The 19089-nt window shown below is 47.4% G+C and overlaps 1 protein-coding gene across 4 annotated transcripts in view; it reads left to right on the top strand.

The window, feature by feature from the left end:
* TTF2 (transcription termination factor 2) overlaps positions 1-18206 on the top strand; it is a 186546-nt gene extending 168340 nt beyond the window's left edge. For all 4 annotated transcript variants that reach the window (XM_085620975.1, XM_085620976.1, XM_085620977.1 and 1 more), the window contains exons 23-24: positions 9344-9418; positions 15346-18206. In XM_085620975.1, coding sequence (XP_085477101.1) covers positions 9344-9418; positions 15346-15490 — 220 coding nt within the window. In that variant the 3' untranslated portion in view covers positions 15491-18206. The remainder of the gene's footprint in view (positions 1-9343; positions 9419-15345) is intronic.
* The last annotated feature ends 883 nt before the right edge of the window (positions 18207-19089 follow it).

Below are 19089 nucleotides of genomic sequence, written 5' to 3'. Positions count from 1 at the left end.
TGATTGAGGAGATGTAGCTCTAATATTTATTTCTGCACTGGACACTCCCCGTGCTGAGGCCGTACCGGACACTGTTGATTTTGTGTGTTCTCTTAGACTTTCCATGGAACATGCAAGAGAGCTGTAACTAGGCTTGTGACCCGCCTTTTTGTCACCTGCATTTGAACAGATTCAGACAAGTCTGCATCGAGAATCACATTTGGTGGTTGAGGTCATTTGCCTCTGTTTTCATGGAGTCTGTCATGTTGGAGCTCTCCACAACAGGCCGCGTCCACACCCTCCACGAATGACTCTCAGTTTAGCGAGGCTGAGCAGTAAACTCTTCTCGGGGACATAGTGTGAGGGACAAGAGGCCAGGTACAGTTTCTTATTCCATTACTAGGGTACCTCCACATACCTACATTGAATTTATCAGAGATTCAACTATAGGCAATATTCATAGGTGCGTTTACTAAGTGATGACCCCATAGGTCAGTACAATAATTTTTTGAGACTGAGATAATGCTGGTAATTGTTAACTACCTAATAGCAAGCTTCTGATTCTCCATTCAAATTACAATCTGAGCCTTTGGATCTCAGGCCTTGCTACCTGCTCAGTGGAGACGCGGTGAAGAGCACGCTTGTTGGAGTCTCACCAACAGCACCATCTTCAGCTGTGTAGGGCTGCTGGAATGAACATCACAGCAGGCCTGGTCTGCGGGTTCTTGTCTTGAGCAGCTGTTCTCTCAGGGGTGAGGACATTTCATCTGGTCCGGGGTGTTAATGGCTCTTGCAGATTATGCCCAACATCGAGCAGCAGCAGCACAAGTCCCTTGGGCATGGTGCAGGAATGCCGGACGGCACGCTGTTCAGTGGTTTCTTCAAGCATTTCACCACAAGAACCACAGAGGGAGTCCAGTTGATCTCGCTCGGCTCCGGCTTAAATCCTATTGTCCTTTGTCTCCTTCTGGGCGCACCACCTGCTGGAAACACAACTAGGATTCTCCTTTGGGACAATTTCTCCTCCTGCAGGGCCATGCACTCCTTCACTCTCTGAAGGGGTATGCAGACTAATGGGCACTACGCAGACCTACAATTGCCTTATTTAGTTCTGCAGAGTTAAGGTGATGTCCCCTCACCGCTAGGAAACTAGCTGTCATACAGACACCGCCCTGTCCTCTCAGTAGCTCTTGCAGTGCTCTCTGGAGCACTCCTTCCTTGGTGCAGAACTTCGAACTGGACCAGATTGGGCTGGTAGGATCCCACCTTCATATTCCAGACGGTCATTGTGGATCTACTTTCTAAAGTCCTGGAACGGGTTCGAGGTGGCTACCTTTCAAATATAATTTTCTGACTGCAGTGCAGATCCAGCCCTTGTGCAAGGTGCTGGCTCCAAACAGGGACCCCATGATGTGGGAAGGTTCGAGGCATGTGGGCTGCTGAATTCATATCTGTGCATAGATCGCCGCCTAGTGTTGGGTCCGGATGATTGCACATTGTTGTCCTGGAAGAGTCTTCGAAGTATCCTGAGATGGGTGACTCCTCCCCTGGACCACAGTGCGCATGGGCATCCTCTCCATCCCCAGATTGTTTTTTTCCGCCATTGGGTTCGGATGCAACTATCTTAGCTCAACTTCGGAATACTTAGTTGTAGGCCAAAAGGCCTATAGTTTTCGTCGGTACAGTTACCGTTCGGTGTCGACTACTAGTTCTAGTGCTCCACACCCTCTTCCAACTTTCGGACCGAATTGGTCCAAAACTTCGACGCTCGATCGACGATGGAATCGAGGACTCCGTTCAAGAGGTGTCCGTTGTGCCTCGCCAAGTACCCTCATATCGACGTCCACCCAGTCTGTAATAAATGTCTCTCGCCGGATCACGACGAATCGAAATGCATGGCCTGCGCGCGGTTCCGATCCAAGAAAACTCTGCGGAACCGACGGGCAGCGAGGCTCGAGGCGCAGCAGGCAGCGCCCGCACCCACCAATATATTCAGCACCGAGGACGAGGACGCCGAGAGCGTGGAAGAAATAGTCTCTAGCCCCGCTTCAGAGCATGGTTCCCAATCGGACGACGATGACGAAGTGCTCTTTCGACGTGAAGAAGCCATCGACGAGGTAGGGGACTTCGACGAAGCCTATGGGGCCGAAGAAGACAGCTCTCCCGAGGAGCTAGGCCAATCCGTCGAAACGGAGGCCGAAATTGTACATAGTCGTCAGGCTCCGGTCGAGGGATCGCCTTCGGGCCTTACCCAAGACCTAATACACGGTTCCTCGGCCCCGCCTTCCGGCCCGGCATCAAACACTATGCAAGAACCACTATTACCAAAGACGACCGGGTTGTTAAACCCTAAAACATCCATCGCTCCAGTCCCTTCAAAATCGAAAGTGAAACTGGTGGTGGTCGGATCAAAGGCGTCGAAACAGTCCACTGCCCCGGCGCCGAAAAAAGTCGTCGGCTCCGAACGCGTACAGTGAGACTTCGGCGCCGAGCTCACCGCAGCAGACGCGGTCGACGCACAGAAGAAGCGCGCCCTCGGGCACCACAAGGCACCCACACCTTCGGCGCCGACAACGAAGCCTGTAACCTCCGCAGTCAAAATGGCCGCCTCGGCTACGTCGACGCCTAAAGCACCGATGCCGAATAAGTCCTCGACTACGTCGACTATCGATGCATCCCTTCAAACCAGTGACCCCCTTCCAACAAAAAAGTCGGGGTCGGCCTCGACGCCTACTACCAAGATGCCCACCAAACCACCATCTCAGTTTGCTGTGCAGCAGGTCTCTGCATCTCTACAACGCATCCGTGACCGGGTAGCCCTCCACTCTACCTCGGGTCCCGACACTACCTCACCCTGTAGAGTGCACTCGGAGCCCACCAACATTACATTTGGGCTGCCACCAACATCGGCACCGAAACTATTTCAAATTCGGACACATGTCCTCCACACACAGTCCACCACCTCTGGCCTAACAGAACAAGACTCTTCAGGGCCACAATTTATCGACGCCGACACTGGCAGGCTAATGCTCCACAAGCGCAAAATAACGCCAGTCAGGGAAGAGGTGCCATACAAAATTCCTCTTAAACGCAAGCTACCGGCGGAGCAGGAACCAGTGCTACAAGAACACTTCCATCCCCTCCAACTAGATCCGCAGTCCTTTTCTCCTACCCCTTCTGAATCGGACCCGATGCAGGAATATGGTGGGGACGATACCATCTACCCCAGGGACGCAGATCCCGATGAACCACAAGACCCTGATCAGGCATGGGATGACCCCACAGACCAAAGTATCGCGCCACATACTCAGGATGCGCAACTCTACAATATTAAAACGTCTCCTACAGAGGACACGGCCGCATTTAATGCCCTTATCGAACGGGCTGCTGCTCATCATGGGGTGGAGCTACATTCTGACGCCATTGAGGAGGACTTCCTGCTTGACACTTTCGCATCTTCAGAAAGGACTGTCAAGACTCTGCCCATGCTTAAAGGGGTTCTGAAGCCTGCCAAAGACATTTTCAAGGACACCACAAGAGCCCGGGTGTTAAACCCCAGGACTGAAAAGAAATATAAGCCTGCACCTGGTGACCCTAAATACATTAGGGGTCAGTTGCCATTAGACTCTATGGTGGTTGCCAACGCTCGCAAAAGAGCCCACTCACAGACGACTGGTGATGCTCCTCCCCCAGACAAAGAGTCAAAGGTCCTTGAAACATCAGGCAAACGTGTTGCAGCGCAAGCAGCGAATATCCTGCGCATTGCCAATACACAGGCACTCCTGGCACGTTATGACAGGTCACATTATGACACGCTGGAGTCACTGCTCCAACATCTACCAGAGGAGTATAAAGAGTCAGCGGAACTCCTCATTAGAGAAGGAAAACTCCTCACTAATGCATCCATAAAATGCGCCCTAGACGCAGCTGACACAGCGGCCAGGGCAATAAACACAAGTGTCATGCTGCGACGCCATGCCTGGTTACGCATCTCAGGCTCAAACCCGAGATCCAAAACAATATCCTCAACTTACCGGTTAACACGGAATTTTTATTTGGCCCAGACGTTGACACTACCCTAGAGAAAATAAAAAAAGACACAGACACTGCCAAATCTATGGGGGCGCTACAAACGCAACAATTCCGTAGTGGCTCCTTTCGTCGCACTGGAAATAGGGGAACGTCAAGGGGTCAGGGGTCACAACAACAGTATGCTAAAGGTGGCACACAAACCACCTACGACAAAACAGGGGTGGATATCGTGGATCCAGCACCAAGGGCAGGGGACGTGGATATGGCAACACCAGGTCCTCCCCAAAGAACAAACAGTGACGCCCTCTCCCTACCCCCCGACCACTTAACACCTGTCGGGGGACGACTCCAGCTGTTCCTGTCCGCATGGAAGAACATCACCACGGACAGGTGGGTCAGGGACATCATTCAACATGGGTACTGTCTGGAACTAACTTCCACTCCACCCAACATACCACCAAAGCACCGTCCTATGTCAGCCGAACACTTGGATTTACTCCAGCAAGAAGTGCTTGCTATGCTCGCAAAAGGGGCCATAGAAGTAGTGCCCATCGCCCAACAGGGCACAGGGGTGTACTCTCTGTACTTCTTTATCCCAAAAAAGGACGGCTCGCTCAGACCTATCCTACACCTGCGACCCCTAAACCTATATATACTATCGGAGCATTTCCATATGCTCACCCTCCAACAGGTTCTCCCACTACTCAGTCAGGGGGATTTCCTAGCTACGCTAGACCTGAAGGATGCATACTTCCACATACCAATACACCCTTCACACAGGAAATACCTCAGATTCACTATTCAAGGGAATCACGATCAGTTCAAAGTTCTCCCCTTCGGAGTAACAACAGCTCCCAGGGTCTTTACCAAGTGCCTGGCGACAGTGGCCGCGCATTTGCGAAGAGAAAATATTCACGTCTTCCCTTATTTGGACGACTGGCTAGTTCAGGCCAAGTCAGCACAACAATGTGCCACCCACATGTCCCACACCATTCACCTTCTTCACGATCTGGGATTCTCACTAAATTACCCAAAATCAAGTCTCCAACCTGCGTACATACAACAGTACTTAGGCGCGACAATCAACACTCTGGCTGCCACAGCTCAGCCAACTTTAGTGAGAATCAACAGCATGCAACTGCTGATCTCAAAATTCAAACCTCAACACTCCCTTCCGGCGCGAGTGTTCATGCAGTTGATAGGCATGATGGCCTCCTGCATTTTCATAGTCCCACACGTGAGACTACATATGCGCCCGCTTCAGGAGTGCTTAGCACGTCAATGGAATCAGGCTCACGGGCAACTAAAAGACCTAGTGTTGGTGAGCGGTCGGGCATACAACTCTCTGCATTGGTGGAATCCACAAAACCTTTGCAAGGGCCGACCGTTCCAAGAGCCTGTTCCACAAATAATACTGACAGCGGACGCGTCTCTCCAGGGATGGGGAGCTCATGTACTCAATTACACAGTGCAGGGACTATGGACTACACAACAAAAGAAGATGCACATCAACCTTCTGGAACTGATGGCAATCTTCCTGGCAATGAAAGCATTCAAAGTACACCTGTGCAACAAGGTCGTGTTGATCCGGACGGACAACATGACTGCCATGTACTACATACAGAAGCAGGGAGGAACACACTCTCCACAGTTGTCTCATCTGGCTCAGAGCATGTGGAAGTGGGCCATTCAGAGGAACATATTCCTCATGGCGGAACACCTCCCAGGCAAGGACAACCAGATGGCGGATCTGCTCAGCAGACACAGCCACCAGATGCACGAGTGGGAGTTACACCCATCAGTACTCCAACCGTACTTCCAGCAGTGGGGTCATCCAGAGATAGACCTATTCGCCACAAGGGAAAACGCAAAATGCCAAAGCTTTGCCGCCAGGTTCCCACATCCACAGTCGCAGGGCAATGCGATATGGATGAACTGGTCCGGCAGATTTGCGTACGCTTTTCCCCCAGCGCCGTTGATACCGCTGGTGGCACGCAAACTGCGACAGCACTCACTGACACTCATCCTGGTTGCTCCAACATGGGCACGCCAGCCATGGTACACCACCTTTCTGGAACTTTCCGTGGTGCCGCATCAAAGGCTGCGGATCAAACCCGCGCTTTTGACGCAGAACCATGGAGAAATTCAGCACCCAGATCCGCAACAGCTGAACCTGGCAATCTGGCTCCTGAAGTCCTAGAGTTTGGCTACCTAAACCTGCCACCTGACTGTATGGAGATCATTAAGGAAGCTAGGAGACCCACTACCAGAGCTTGCTATGCAGCCAAATGGAAGAGGTTTGTCATTTATTGCAACAACAATCCCATTAACCCGCTAGACGCATCTATTCAGAACATAATCTGCTATCTATTACACCTATACCGATGCAATCTGGCATACACCTCAATACGTCTCCATTTAACAGCAATAGCAGCCTATCTCCAAAACAGGCAGCACCTCTCTTTATTCAGAGTGCCTGCCATCAAAGCCTTCTTGGAAGGACTTAAACGGGTGATTCCCCCAAGGCACCCCCCTGCACCGGTGTGGAACCTCAACTTGGTCCTCACCAGACTAATGGGTCCACCCTTTGAACCTCTCCATTCTTGTGAGATTCAATTCCTCACCTGGAAAGTGGCTTTCCTGGTTGCCATCACTTCCTTAAGAAGAGTTAGTGAACTCCAGGCACTAACTATTCAGGAGCCATTTATACAAGTTCACGCAAACCGGGTCGTACTACGTACCAACCCCAAATTCATGCCTAAAGTAATATCGCAGTTCCAGATGAACCAACCCATTGAACTGCCTGTTTTCTTTCAAAACCCACAAAATGTCGCTGAGAGAATGCTCCACACACTAGATGTAAAGAGGGCCCTCATGTACTATATTGACAGAACTAAAAACTTTAGGAAGACTAAACAACTCTTCGTTGCCTTCTCTCCACAACACAAAGGCAACGCCATTTCCAAAGCAGGTATAGCCAGATGGATCGTTAAATGTATCCAAATTTGTTATCCAAAAGCTAAACTCACACTAACGATTCCCCCACGAGCCCACTCAACACGAAAGTTAGGGGCGTCCATGGCTTTCCTGGGAAACATTCCTTTACAGGAAATATGTAGAGCAGCCACATGGTCCACTATACATACATTTACCAAACACTACTGTGTAGATGTACACTCAAAACAGCAGGCAGCTGTAGGACAGGCTGTTCTCAAAACTCTTTTTCAGACTGCTGCAGCTGGCACGGGTAGCCGCCGCTAATAGGAGGTACTGCTGTGTATTCTATGCACAGATATGAATTCAGCAGCCCACATGCCTCGAACTGAATATGCTACTTACCAGTATGCATCTGTTCTTGGCATGTAGGGCTGCTAACCTTCATATCGCCCACCCTCCTCCCCGGCGCCTGTAGCAGCTGCAGCTCTCAGAATTACTGTATAGCATGGTCATCACTTCCTGTATCTACTCCATCACTGCCACAATGGCGAAAAACAATCTGGGGATGGAGAGGATGCCCATGCGCACTGTGGTCCAGGGGAGGAGTCACCCATCTCAGGATACTTCGAAGACTCTTCCAGGACAACAATGTGCAATCATCCGGACCCAACACTAGGCGGCGATCTATGCACAGATATGAATGTCAGCAGCCCTACATGCCAAGAACAGATGCATACTGGTAAGTAGCATATTCCATTCTCCACATGACTGTCCTCAACCTTCCTGAAGTAGCAAGTTGGGACAGACAAAAGGGTAAGCCCTGCTTAAAATCTTCCTCACCTTCAACATGTTCCCTACCCTAAAGAAATGGCAGTGCTCAGGGTAAAGTAATCAGCACTCCCCTGCTAAAGAAGTAATCACAAAAGTGTCTAAAGCTAGCCCTGTCTGCATCCTCCCTCACTTCACTGTCTGGGTCTCCACCCTTCAGCTCGGGAACACAAATACACTTCTGTTGACTGTGAAAGCAGCATCCTCCCTCCACCTTGTGAAAGGGCTGTCTAAAATGGATCACACTGGAGACTTACCGCTGTACATTTGCTCCACATACACAACTTATTCACTCACTTCACAAGCTCACTAAATGTCAGTACAAGAAGGCTGCATGTTTTATCTAAGATGAGCTTTGAATGAGTGGGCGCACTCCCACACATACAGGGAAAATGTCTCTTTCGGGGTCATTCATAAAATCAGTCTGCTGCTTCCACTGCTTTGTCACCAACTCAGGGCATACACTGTATTCCCCTGTCAATAAGCGCATGCTTCAGGTCGCAGAACAGATTCTTGACATGGGCTTTACCACGGACAGGTGTAGGACTCTGCTCATATGCGAAATTAGTTGGGCCAACAAAAGGCAGGATACCAGTTTGATTCAATCAGGGCACTCTGCATTGGGGGCATAAGTCGGGTCACTTAGGGTAGGGGTCAGGCTGGTTTACTATGCAGGGGACATTCCTGTCCCAATAGATAGGTTGCCTCCTGCATTTCCTATACCTATTCTTTGAGGGATGCATGATCTACCAAATGTGCAAGCATATTTTACCTGCGCAAAGTGACACTGGTAGCCTTCTCCAGACATGTTTATGTTGGAGACACACACAGGACAGTTAAGTGGGCTGCATATATTCAGTCCTATGTTCTTCATGCTTTATGGCAACGTGGTGCTTCATTTTGCCAGGAAGTCATTATAAACATGCCTTAATTTGTAGCTTCCTAATAAACCCTTCCTCTTCCAAGATTTCTTTTTTCGTGATGGGAATCGGCGAACAATTGCGGTATGAAGTTTAGGATGACTTTGACTCCTAGACACTGGTGTCGCTTATGTGCCCTCCCGCCTGCTCACTCTGCCATTGGTCAAACCCATCACACCAATGTGCTCCTACTTCTTTGTAGTTTTATGTTTGAGAAGATCTGCAGCCTCACGGGGCAGGGTTGACATTATGTACATTTTCACACATGCACTACACTGGTTGCTTAAAGGTTCTAAGTTAACTACTTTGTAAAGCAGTTTCTGGGTGTGGCATCGGGTGGCCGGCTATCCACATGCTGATAACTAGTGAGACTGCACACTAGGAGAATCCACCGCTTTCTCATCATTGCATACACTCAGTAAAACAAGAGTGCGGAGCCCCCCTTTTCCTTACACAAATATGTCTACTGTTCAAGACCTGTACAATGCTTAGCCTTTGAGAACAGTGATTTTATTTGCAACCCTTTACGTGTATACATTTGACAAAAGATGGGTCAATCTAGATTTGGACATAGAACCACCCCCCTATCTGCCTCCTCACAATCTGGCATAATGCACAACTTCAATTTTTTAATTTTTTTCCCCTAGGAACCCTGCCTTGGAAGACCAAGCTTGTGATCGGATCTATCGAGTGGGCCAACTCCGGGATGTGGTTATACACAGGTCAGAATCGGTCTCTTTTAAACCTTGATGCACGCCCAGCTAAACCTGCGGCACGCCTTAGGAGTCAAAAAAGTGCCTTATGTCACCAGTCTTTAAGACGCACCCCTTGGGGATACAAAGTTAGATCCTGAGATGATGTGATTGGATGGATGGTCAAAGTCTCAGCATAAAACTATGTGAGATCCGCTTTGCGGTGTATACCCGTATTCCATCTGTTTGTTAATGTTAATAAAAATGTATAGAGCGCACGTACGCCTGGTGGCTTCATGGCGCTAAAAGCTCCGAAAGCTGTCAGAGAAGAACATAGCAGCTAGCCCTGTGCAAATAGCCAGGTTTTCAGGGATTTCCTAAATTGCAAAAGATCTGTGCAAGACCGTATTTCCAGCGGGAAGGAGTTCCACAGTTTGGGGGCAAGGGTGGCAAATCTGTGTCCACCTTGACGTACCCGTTTAAACGCCGAGATGGAGAGAAGTGTGAGATGGGCAGACCTTAGATTGCGTATGGGGGTGTGCCTAAGTATAGTACTGTTGATAAACACAGGGCTGATGCCGTGCAGGGATTTAAAAATAAGGCACCCCGTTTTAAAAGCGCAGCGCCCTGAAATGGGGAGCCAATGCAGTTTCTTCAACAGAGGGGTTGCTGATTGCCATTTAGGTTGTCGGAAGACCAATCGGGCTGCATGGTTCTGGACCATCTGCAATCGTTTAAGCAGGTAATGTGGCATGCCTAGATACACAGAGTTGGCATAATAAAAATGAGATAAAACAGTAGCTATTATGACTTGAATCAAAGCATCCTGAGTAAGAAAGCGATGTATTTTCCTAATTTTACGCATTTGAAAAAAACACTTGGACACAACCGCGCCAACCTGAGTTTTCAAAGAGAGGTCACTGTCAAGAGAGACTCCTAAGGTTTTAGCCGATGTGTTAGGAAGGGGAGGGGATCCAAGCTCAGGTGGCCTATAGTGTGGGCCCCAGTATTTATGGCTGTCCCCCGTGAGAACGATCTCTGTCTTACCAGGATTTAATTTGAGATGGTTATGATCCATCCAGCTTTGGATGTATAACCTGGTGGCCTGGAACCTGGTGACAGAGGTGTGTGAGGTGTCAATCCTGAAGATAAGCTGTAGATCATCTGCATAGTTGAAAACAGACGCCTTCCTGTTTTTGAGAGACTGGATCAGGGGTTCCATATAAAGGTTAAACAGGTGAGGAGAGAGGGCTGAGCCCTGTGGGACCCCACAGGTGGTATTGCGTGGAGGCGCAAGAAGCTGTCCCTGACTAACATGTTTGCCATGAATATTTAAATTAGTATAGGAAAAAGTTAGAATCCTTTTTTTACAAATCATTGTAATATTCGTTTTATAAAATGTAACATTGTATTTCTTTCGTCTTGTGTTAACATATGCTTTTTTTGCTTTCGTCTTCTGTTCACATGTGTTTTTTGGCCCTAAGGGAATCTATAATCCCCTGCAAAAGAAGTGTTGGCTAAAAAAAAAAAAATCTAAAGATTGGAGTTAATTGGCAACTAAATAAGTTTTGACTTTTTTGCCGGTAGAAGTGTTTATATGGTACCGGTTTGTTAATCTGGCCGAGCAGGACACGTTGAAGTTGATGTTTGAAGATTTGTAACTATTACATTTTTACTGCAACCCATGCAAATTATTTTTTTCTTCACAAAAAGCTGCAAGCAGCATCTCCTGTCCCTCGTAGCTATTTGTGCCTCAGTCACGTGAGAGATGGTTTTAGGATATGAATAACAGGCAGAGTTATGCCTGGACTTTATCCCCTTTAAAACCTTGGATGGTTGTGTCACAGACGTTGGTCAGTAGGAGCCAACACCGGATCCGAACCCTGTTTTTAGTGAAGCCTCTTCGTCAAACACTAAAAGCACAAGCATGTGTCAAAGACTCCTCTGTGGCTCGTTTTCTGCAAATCCAATATTTTGATAATGAGAAATTTTTTCGGCTCTGACTCTTGAAGTCCTTCAAATACCTGATGCAGTTCAGCTTGATGATGAAAAGGAGGTTCGGCGGGATGAAGATGAGGGAAAGGAGGCAGACCATGCATTACCTCTGCATTACACCTATGCTTCTATATAGTAAGACTTGAAGAATGCCAGTGGCCTCGTTCGTTGTGGTCATTAGGACAGCTGCATATGCGTTATAACTGCTTCTTCTGACTATGGTGACACATGACAACTTGATTACAGAGGTTCTTCAACCTAGCCATCCGTTTCTGAGCCCCTTCTATGTTTCTCGAAGCTTTGGTTGGCCCTATGGCTGCAGTCTGGTCTAAGCTCTTTCTGCTACTGGCTGGAGGCTGCCCAATTTGTAGAGGCCATTACACGCGTCCCTGGGGAACAGAGGTTCCCGACAGCACCTCAGGCTGAGAGCCTGGTGGGGCACGCTTCTACTTGCAGCTAGTCTGAACTCTTTCCTTTCCATTCCCCCGGACAGTGTCGAAACATATTGCAATGGGCAAGAAAGTATTTTTCTTCTGACAGTTTGGCCCAGCTATGCACTACAGTTTTGGAGTGCTTCTCGAATTATGTCTTACTATTTCCGAGCCCTTTTGAGGAATGATATCCGGTTCTATTCGCAGTACCAGAACCTCTCCGGGCATCCTTTGTGCAAGCAGTGAAGATAGGCTGCATGCAGACAAGCATATCTCCTGCCATAGTCTATAGACTCGGTGGCCCACACTATGGAACCAACGTTGTCATCCATAGGCACAGCTGGATGCGCTACACCAGACATGCTGCTGATGTCCAGGCTTCATTGATGCAGATGCCATCAGTGGGCATCAGCTATTGGAGAAACACAACATTGTCTTGGAAAGCTTTAAAAATAGCAGTTCAATGTAATTTGTATATGTTTAATCAAATGAAAGCAGCACACGTCAACACAGCCTCATTTCACAAAAAGTGCTTGTTACTATAGTCAAATCACTTTATGTATCCTTGAATCACTTCAGTCACTTATCTTGTGTATCTTCTAATGTGCATACGTAATTGTAATTAACTTTTACCTGTGGTTTCAAACTGGGTCTTTGAGCGTTCTTCACAATCAGCCAATCCTTTAACGAAAGCTGTGAAGTCAATCCGGGCTATTGGAGGATCCTGCACAGCATCTGCGATACGTCCGGTTTACAATCCTTATACCTGGTTTGTCCCTTATTATGTGTTAACTTCCCTCATATAATGTGTTACCTTCTCTCCTGCTGCTCGTTGCTCTGTTTTCTAATATTCCGCGTTCTCACCTTTTAAGGGGGGTATCCTTTTGTCCTGTGCTTGTGCAAAAGCAATTTGTCCCTCTCCTCTTTTGCTTCTATGTAGGGTAATGTGCTTTTGCGTTCTGCCTACTTCAGTATTACTCGTCTCCGTGTTATTACTTTGGAGCCTTCCCTTCCTTTCCAGTACATTGCAGTCTGCATTTTGATTACAATGAATGCCACATCTGCTGGTGATCCTTTGGTTCCTGGGACTAGAGGCAGCCAATTGATACACGGTTTAGGTGTCTTATTGTAATTGCAGTTGCATTTATGTAGCACTTACTACCTTGACGAGGTGTTTAAGCGCTTTACACTGGGCAGCACGCTGCTCCGGAACCCGAGGGGAGTAATTAGTCTAGTGATATTGGCATTCGTCTTGTACGCTCCAGTAAACCATTCCATGCAGTCACCCTGTGGGGGTGGACTGGGGGAGGTGTGTGTTCATGCAGATGTTTGTTGGAATTAACAGATGAACTAGATTAATTTATGTATCATGAGGTCACATGGGGGATCAGCTTCAAAAAGGAGGGATTGTGATCTATGAAATGAGTTGTGCGCGTATCACAGAAATTCATTAAAACAGATTAAGGCAAGGCAAGGTACAAGTGACTTGGAGAAGGTTGTGCCCAGAGAATAGGCTGCAGAGGGTGAGAAAGGGAAAATAGGGTCATTTGAAAGAACAATCCATCGCAAACGCTAAGCCAGCCTCAAACAAAATATTTCCAATAGCCTTATGAGTGGCTTTGTTTTTTAATCCATGGTCCCTCCCCCTCCTAGTATTACTTCCGGGTTATATAGTCCAAACCATATGACAGACGTCTGCTTGTTCTTACCCATAACTATGGTATGAAGCAGTCGTCTTTGAAGCAACTCGGTTGATTCCTTTAGGTGTAATGTTGGTTCTGTGCAAATAAATTAAATGCACTTAGCGTAAAGCAGGAGTTCCTAGACACACTCGGGCAGTTTCTGAGCATTAATTCCCAACCCACATCTTCTATACGTCATCTGCCCATTTCTTCTGCAGAATGCCGGGGATCGCCTAGCTAGGTGTGGTCTGTATGACTATGCTCTAACTTTTCCCATGGTTTTGCACATACATTGTAAGCCTTTATGCGTTGAAGGTTCAGTGTTCCCTATTCCACACGTGTGCCTGATCACAGCTTCATACAGGTCTGCCATCTTCATGCTCACCCCCTCTTCCGAATCCTAGATTTCCGCCTACCCCGCTATTCCTTCATGTTCTAGGGCTAGTAATCTTGTTAATGGGAGAACTGGTGCATCCAGGAAGGTGTTGCCCACAAAGGGTGTGATAAAAAATGGTACCCGAGGCAGAACAGGAGCTCGGGTGTAACTCCTCCTGGCCCCCAAGGGTTGTCTGACGCCAATTCTGGACTGGAGAGTTTAACTCATTTCGAAGTACAAAATTATGACATTCATACAATCTCTACTGACTACAACAACTGGGTGATGTCTGTTACAATTGTCAAACCGGCACCCTGCACAGTCACAATGGCGCCTTTCTGCACTACAGCCTTGATTTCCTTCACAAATATGGAAGACGGCGTCCCCATTAACTCTTTACCAAATTCTGATGGTTGCCACCTATATTAGCGACAGTTCAAGAAACGTGTGCAGTGTTTGCAAAGAAAATCCTTCTAGCAGAGCTGTGCTCTCCCCAGACAAACGTAAATGTGCGAAGATCTAAACCTTGATTGATCCAGTCCTGGTCAAAGTCTCCCATCACCCTGTGGACCTCAGCGTAAATATTCTAGAATACCAACACTACTATGGCTCTTTGTGCTTGAAACGACCATGGCTGGATAGCCAAGTAAGGAAACCTTTACCGCAGTCCCTCCGTTACTGCCGCCCTATAAACCCCATTCTTCTTCCCACCCCTCTAGTGCGTAAGTGACCAGACTACTTGGATGCCGCTCCTTCACCGGTTGGGTTCTGAGCGCATCATTAAACTGCCAAGACCAGCATGGCCAGTCAGAGATGGTCGCTGCCTAAGCACTGCTACGATTGGCTGGCTTTGGGCTGTTATGCCAATATACTTTAGGTGTGCTTAGCTTTTTGCTTCGGAGTTTTGAAGCAGTGTCACATTCTAAGACGGCACCAGCCCACAAGCACAAAATGCACATTTCGCTGATGCTCAATGTCCTTTCGCAGTTGTGCTGTACAAGGCCGGTGTACTATCCCAAGTGCAGTAAAATCGTACCGTTCAGTTGTGTTACTGTAGATCCTGGAGAATGTTGTGCAGTAATTTGTGCAGAAATGTTTTTCTACAGTTATTGTGTGCTTCTACAGGAGATTCTTGGAAACTAAGGGATGGAGGGGTTCTAAATGGCACATTGTATTAATGCTGCATTTGAAAATGGAACACGCATGACAACAAGACTTTCAGCAAAGTCCCCCTCCGGCCCTAGTCCCACGTATGACGTACACAACTTATCTGCTCTGTACCCTAGGGATTAAGTTGTGTTGACGCCTGTTGGTTTTCTAACATTTTGTGCGTCTATTGTGAAAAGCCCCATGGTCCCAGTCATTGTGTTTTTAAATACTGATATACAAATATTTCAAGAAACTGATGTTCCAGTCTTAAACATGCATATGGTGTGCCTGTAAAAACACTTTTATTTGCATTTTATTTTCAAGGTTTGTGTGTGAAGATACTGTGGAGGGGAAGATTGCAGACCTCCAGGAGAAGAAGAAAGAGCTGGCCAAGAAGGTGCTGTCTGGGACCGGGGAGGCGTTCACCAAGCTCACTCTGGCTGACCTCAGGGTTCTTTTTGGTGTGTGACGAACAGCCAGCTGGCAGGCCCATCAAGCTGCTACCATTTTGTTATTTGTCTTTGCAAGTGTCCAGCACAAAGAGCAGTATCTGATCTGGTGAGAAGTGCCTGAATACCTCTATTGACATTTCTTGGTGCTATATCTTTCAAGGACAGAGAGAAGGCATGGCCTAGCCCCTGCGTTGTCGCTCCGCCAAAGGACTGATTTATATGACTTTGTTTACTGCCTGTCCCTGGCCCTATTTGTTGAGCTCCATTATGTTAGTCTTTCAGGTCTTGACATCACCTCCCTGCCAATAACCAGCTGCCTCTGGCTCCAGCTGCCTCGTGGGACTCCACGGCAGGTAAAGCTGAGGGCTCCAGTGATTACCGTGTAATTAAATCTGCTCTTCGCCTGGTCTCCGGTGGCCCTGTGGAAGCTGTTGCCTCTCCATGGCATGGTAACTGGTGCTGCACAGCGGATGTGACCGGGGTTGAAACCTGCGGGGGGAGCGTTATTTGGTGGTCTTCCACAAACTTGTTTCTGTTCAGTGTGTTTGATGTTGCGCCTGTTAGCGAGCTCTTCATTGACCTGTGCCGGATACAGGTTAGTTCTGGTTTTTCTTCCACCTGCAGCTTTTATGTCTGTGCCCACTGTTGTCTGATAAACACAACCGTGGGGTCACTCGTCCTCCAAGTGACACCTCACCGAGAGGAGATCTGAGAATTTGTTTGCGAAGATCATGAAATGTCATTGTGTAAACTGTCACAAGGTGTGTGCGCTGTGACTATGAGCGCTTCACCAGCCCTACAACCACTAGGGAGATGGAGAGGTCTGCAGCGCCCCAGCTGTTGGCGTACCAAAAGTCCATGGTGCACCCCCTCATGGGCAGTAACAGTAAACTATTTGAGTCCTCTGCAGAATATTTTTTGGAAGGTCCATGGGGTCTAACTCTGACTTTACGTACAAAAAATGAGACAATCCCACGTGTGCCCCAAGGTTTCTAAATAGATCTGAGGCCCTCTGAGGCAGCATGCTCAGATGGTTCACTGTCCTTCAATGGAAAGCTGCTGTGCAGACTGGGCTCTTGTTCCCGTGGTGCGTTGAACCTCCATTCTAGCACACCGGCCCCAGAATACTTTCAGCTGCTTTGATAGACGTGGGATTTTCTTTCCAACACACCATAAATTAACCAGTCTGGGTTTTCATATATAGCACTTGCAGTTTCTGGTGCATGTGCCTTGCTGCTTAGATCCCACCCCCGGGAGGATGTCTCTTGGCACTTTCAAGTAATTGGCAGATGAGTTAATTGTGTTTTTTCGTGTCACTTTGACGTGCCTGATGTTGGCTGCATAAATGTTTGATGATTAGCTTGTAAATATTTGAGACATTTTTGGAATTGTGCATTTATTTATTTTATCTGTTTAATGTGCTCTTGATTAGGTTAGAATAATGATTTTGATAGTCTCGTGCGAAATAACCACAATTTTCATGTCGCTTTATGCATAAAATGTGGTAGTCCATTATGTCTAAAGTAGAAACTACTAAGTTTTATGTAAAGCTCAACTTTTGTCGGGTGTATCCCTGGGAGATCTGTATGACCTGGTGAATGGTCTGCTCCAGGTGGGGGACACCTCTGCAGTCTTCTTTGTAAATCCGTCATTTCAAGCCAAATCGTATATTAAGCAATACATTGACAGTCGAAAGACTACCTCTACACTCGCACATACCTCACTACATCCCGCTTTACAAGCTCTTGAGTGTAGCGATCCATCTAAAGGCATTCTAGGGATCCGTCTCCTCTTGATGGCTCGGGCGAATCTACAGGCTCCCATTTAGATTTACACGGTCTTAAGTTTAGCTGTCCTTTCTAGAGTCATTCTTTAAGATCATTACACTCTTGTTAGCTCACACTAATGCACAGGGTCACCTTCAGGCTTTAACTGCTGTAGCTCATAGGTGTTCCCCACTGTTCAGGCCATGGAACACGGACATGCAGGCACATGGTCTTCTACTTTGGGCCTTATGTGACTGACAGCTTGAAGACAAGTGTCTCTTGTTTTGGCCTTACCTGGTTAGCTGTTTCAGCCGCATCCTCCAATTAAGTCTTACACAGTCAACTGCTTTGTGGACGACCCGCTCTCTCTGGTGCGTTCTGGTTGACGGCTCGGAGAGATGTTTGGTTAATTGGTAGATGGTTTGTTTGACAGTGGCCTTCATTAGTGATGGAGGCACCTGTGTGTTATGCCTTTCAGAGGTTGACCTCCTTCGCTCCCCTCTATTGGGACCGCAGCGCTTTAACTACGGTATAGGTGACCTCATTGAAACTGCCTTTCCCAGGTTGAGCTCTGTCCGATATGCCACCACTAAGAGTTGCCTGGTTTGAATTGTAGGCCGTGAAGTGTTTCCAGGATGCCGTTAACCCTTCGATAGAGCTGGAATTGAGACGGTCCGCCATCTTTTTCGAAGTGCTTATAAATGGCCTCTTCAGTGACTGCTGTTCGTCGGTGCTCTGTGTGGGCATCTCAATTGATCCTACGGTGTGCAGCACTATATTAAGGATTCCTTTCAGCTTTCTCAACTGTCTGCTGCTGTGAAAGACCACGGTGCCTCTAAGAGATGTCCTCTCTACTAGAACAGGTTTTATACTTTCATGATGATCTAAAACGTGTTATTTATTGCACTGCTTGAGCGCTCTGGATTTACCCAGTTTGTTTTTTAAATAAAGCATCATTTTCTATGTTGACTTCTGTGTATTTCATCATCAACAGAGGCAAGACAATGACCAATGTCTGCACTGCTTTTGAGAGTTTCAATTGGTGAACTGTAGTAGTTATTAAGGATGGGCATGTACATGCATGATAGATTAGCGCCAAGAAACTGCTCGGTATAGTATACGTGCTCTCTATAAATAACAGAAGTTTATGTTGTAGTTGTATGTAACAGCATTAAAAGCAGTTGTTCAAGTAGGACCGATCTCTGTTATCAGTAGCTTAACCTCTCTGGGCGTGGGCACGTTTAGAACAAAGGGTGCAGTTCACCAAAGATGTTCTAAGGAAGTCACTGCCAACTGCTGGTATTGCCCAGTGCCATCCCTTTCATTCAGGTTCCTTCTCCTGTCCATTTATTTCTAGTTCCGCCCATTGTCACATGCCGCGCCCCTCTGCCCCTGAGCTCTTTGTTGCAGCACTGCCATTCCAATGGAAAACAAAACCTGTGTACCAGAATAAAATGGAAAACTGGCGTTGGCAAAGCAGATGGGTCCTGGCAAGCTTGCAATTTTATTTATTTATTACAAATATTTAAAGTAACCATTAACAGTTTAAAAGTGATAAGTAAAGATGCCACTATTTAAATGTGGCGTGTATGCATTTGCAATAAAAAAGAAATACCCATCACTAAAATAAATTTGAAACCTCTTGAATGCAGATTGGCCCACCAGCCGTGACACTACAGGGGACTGCTTCTTAGCTGGATGATGTTTAAGCAAAAAGCTAAATGTGATCACTATGAAAGGGGCCAATGGCTGGAGTGGGCTGACCCTTTTGCCCCTTGCCGTTGTGGTGAGTGGAACCAAAATGTAAAAAATAGTTGAGCAGACCAATGAATTAAGAGGCGGCATGACTG

Source organism: Triturus cristatus, chromosome 8 (genome assembly GCF_964204655.1).
Source record: "Triturus cristatus chromosome 8, aTriCri1.1, whole genome shotgun sequence".
Classification (NCBI taxonomy): Eukaryota; Metazoa; Chordata; class Amphibia; order Caudata; family Salamandridae; genus Triturus; species Triturus cristatus.
This window is presented reverse-complemented; position numbering and strand designations above follow the sequence as displayed.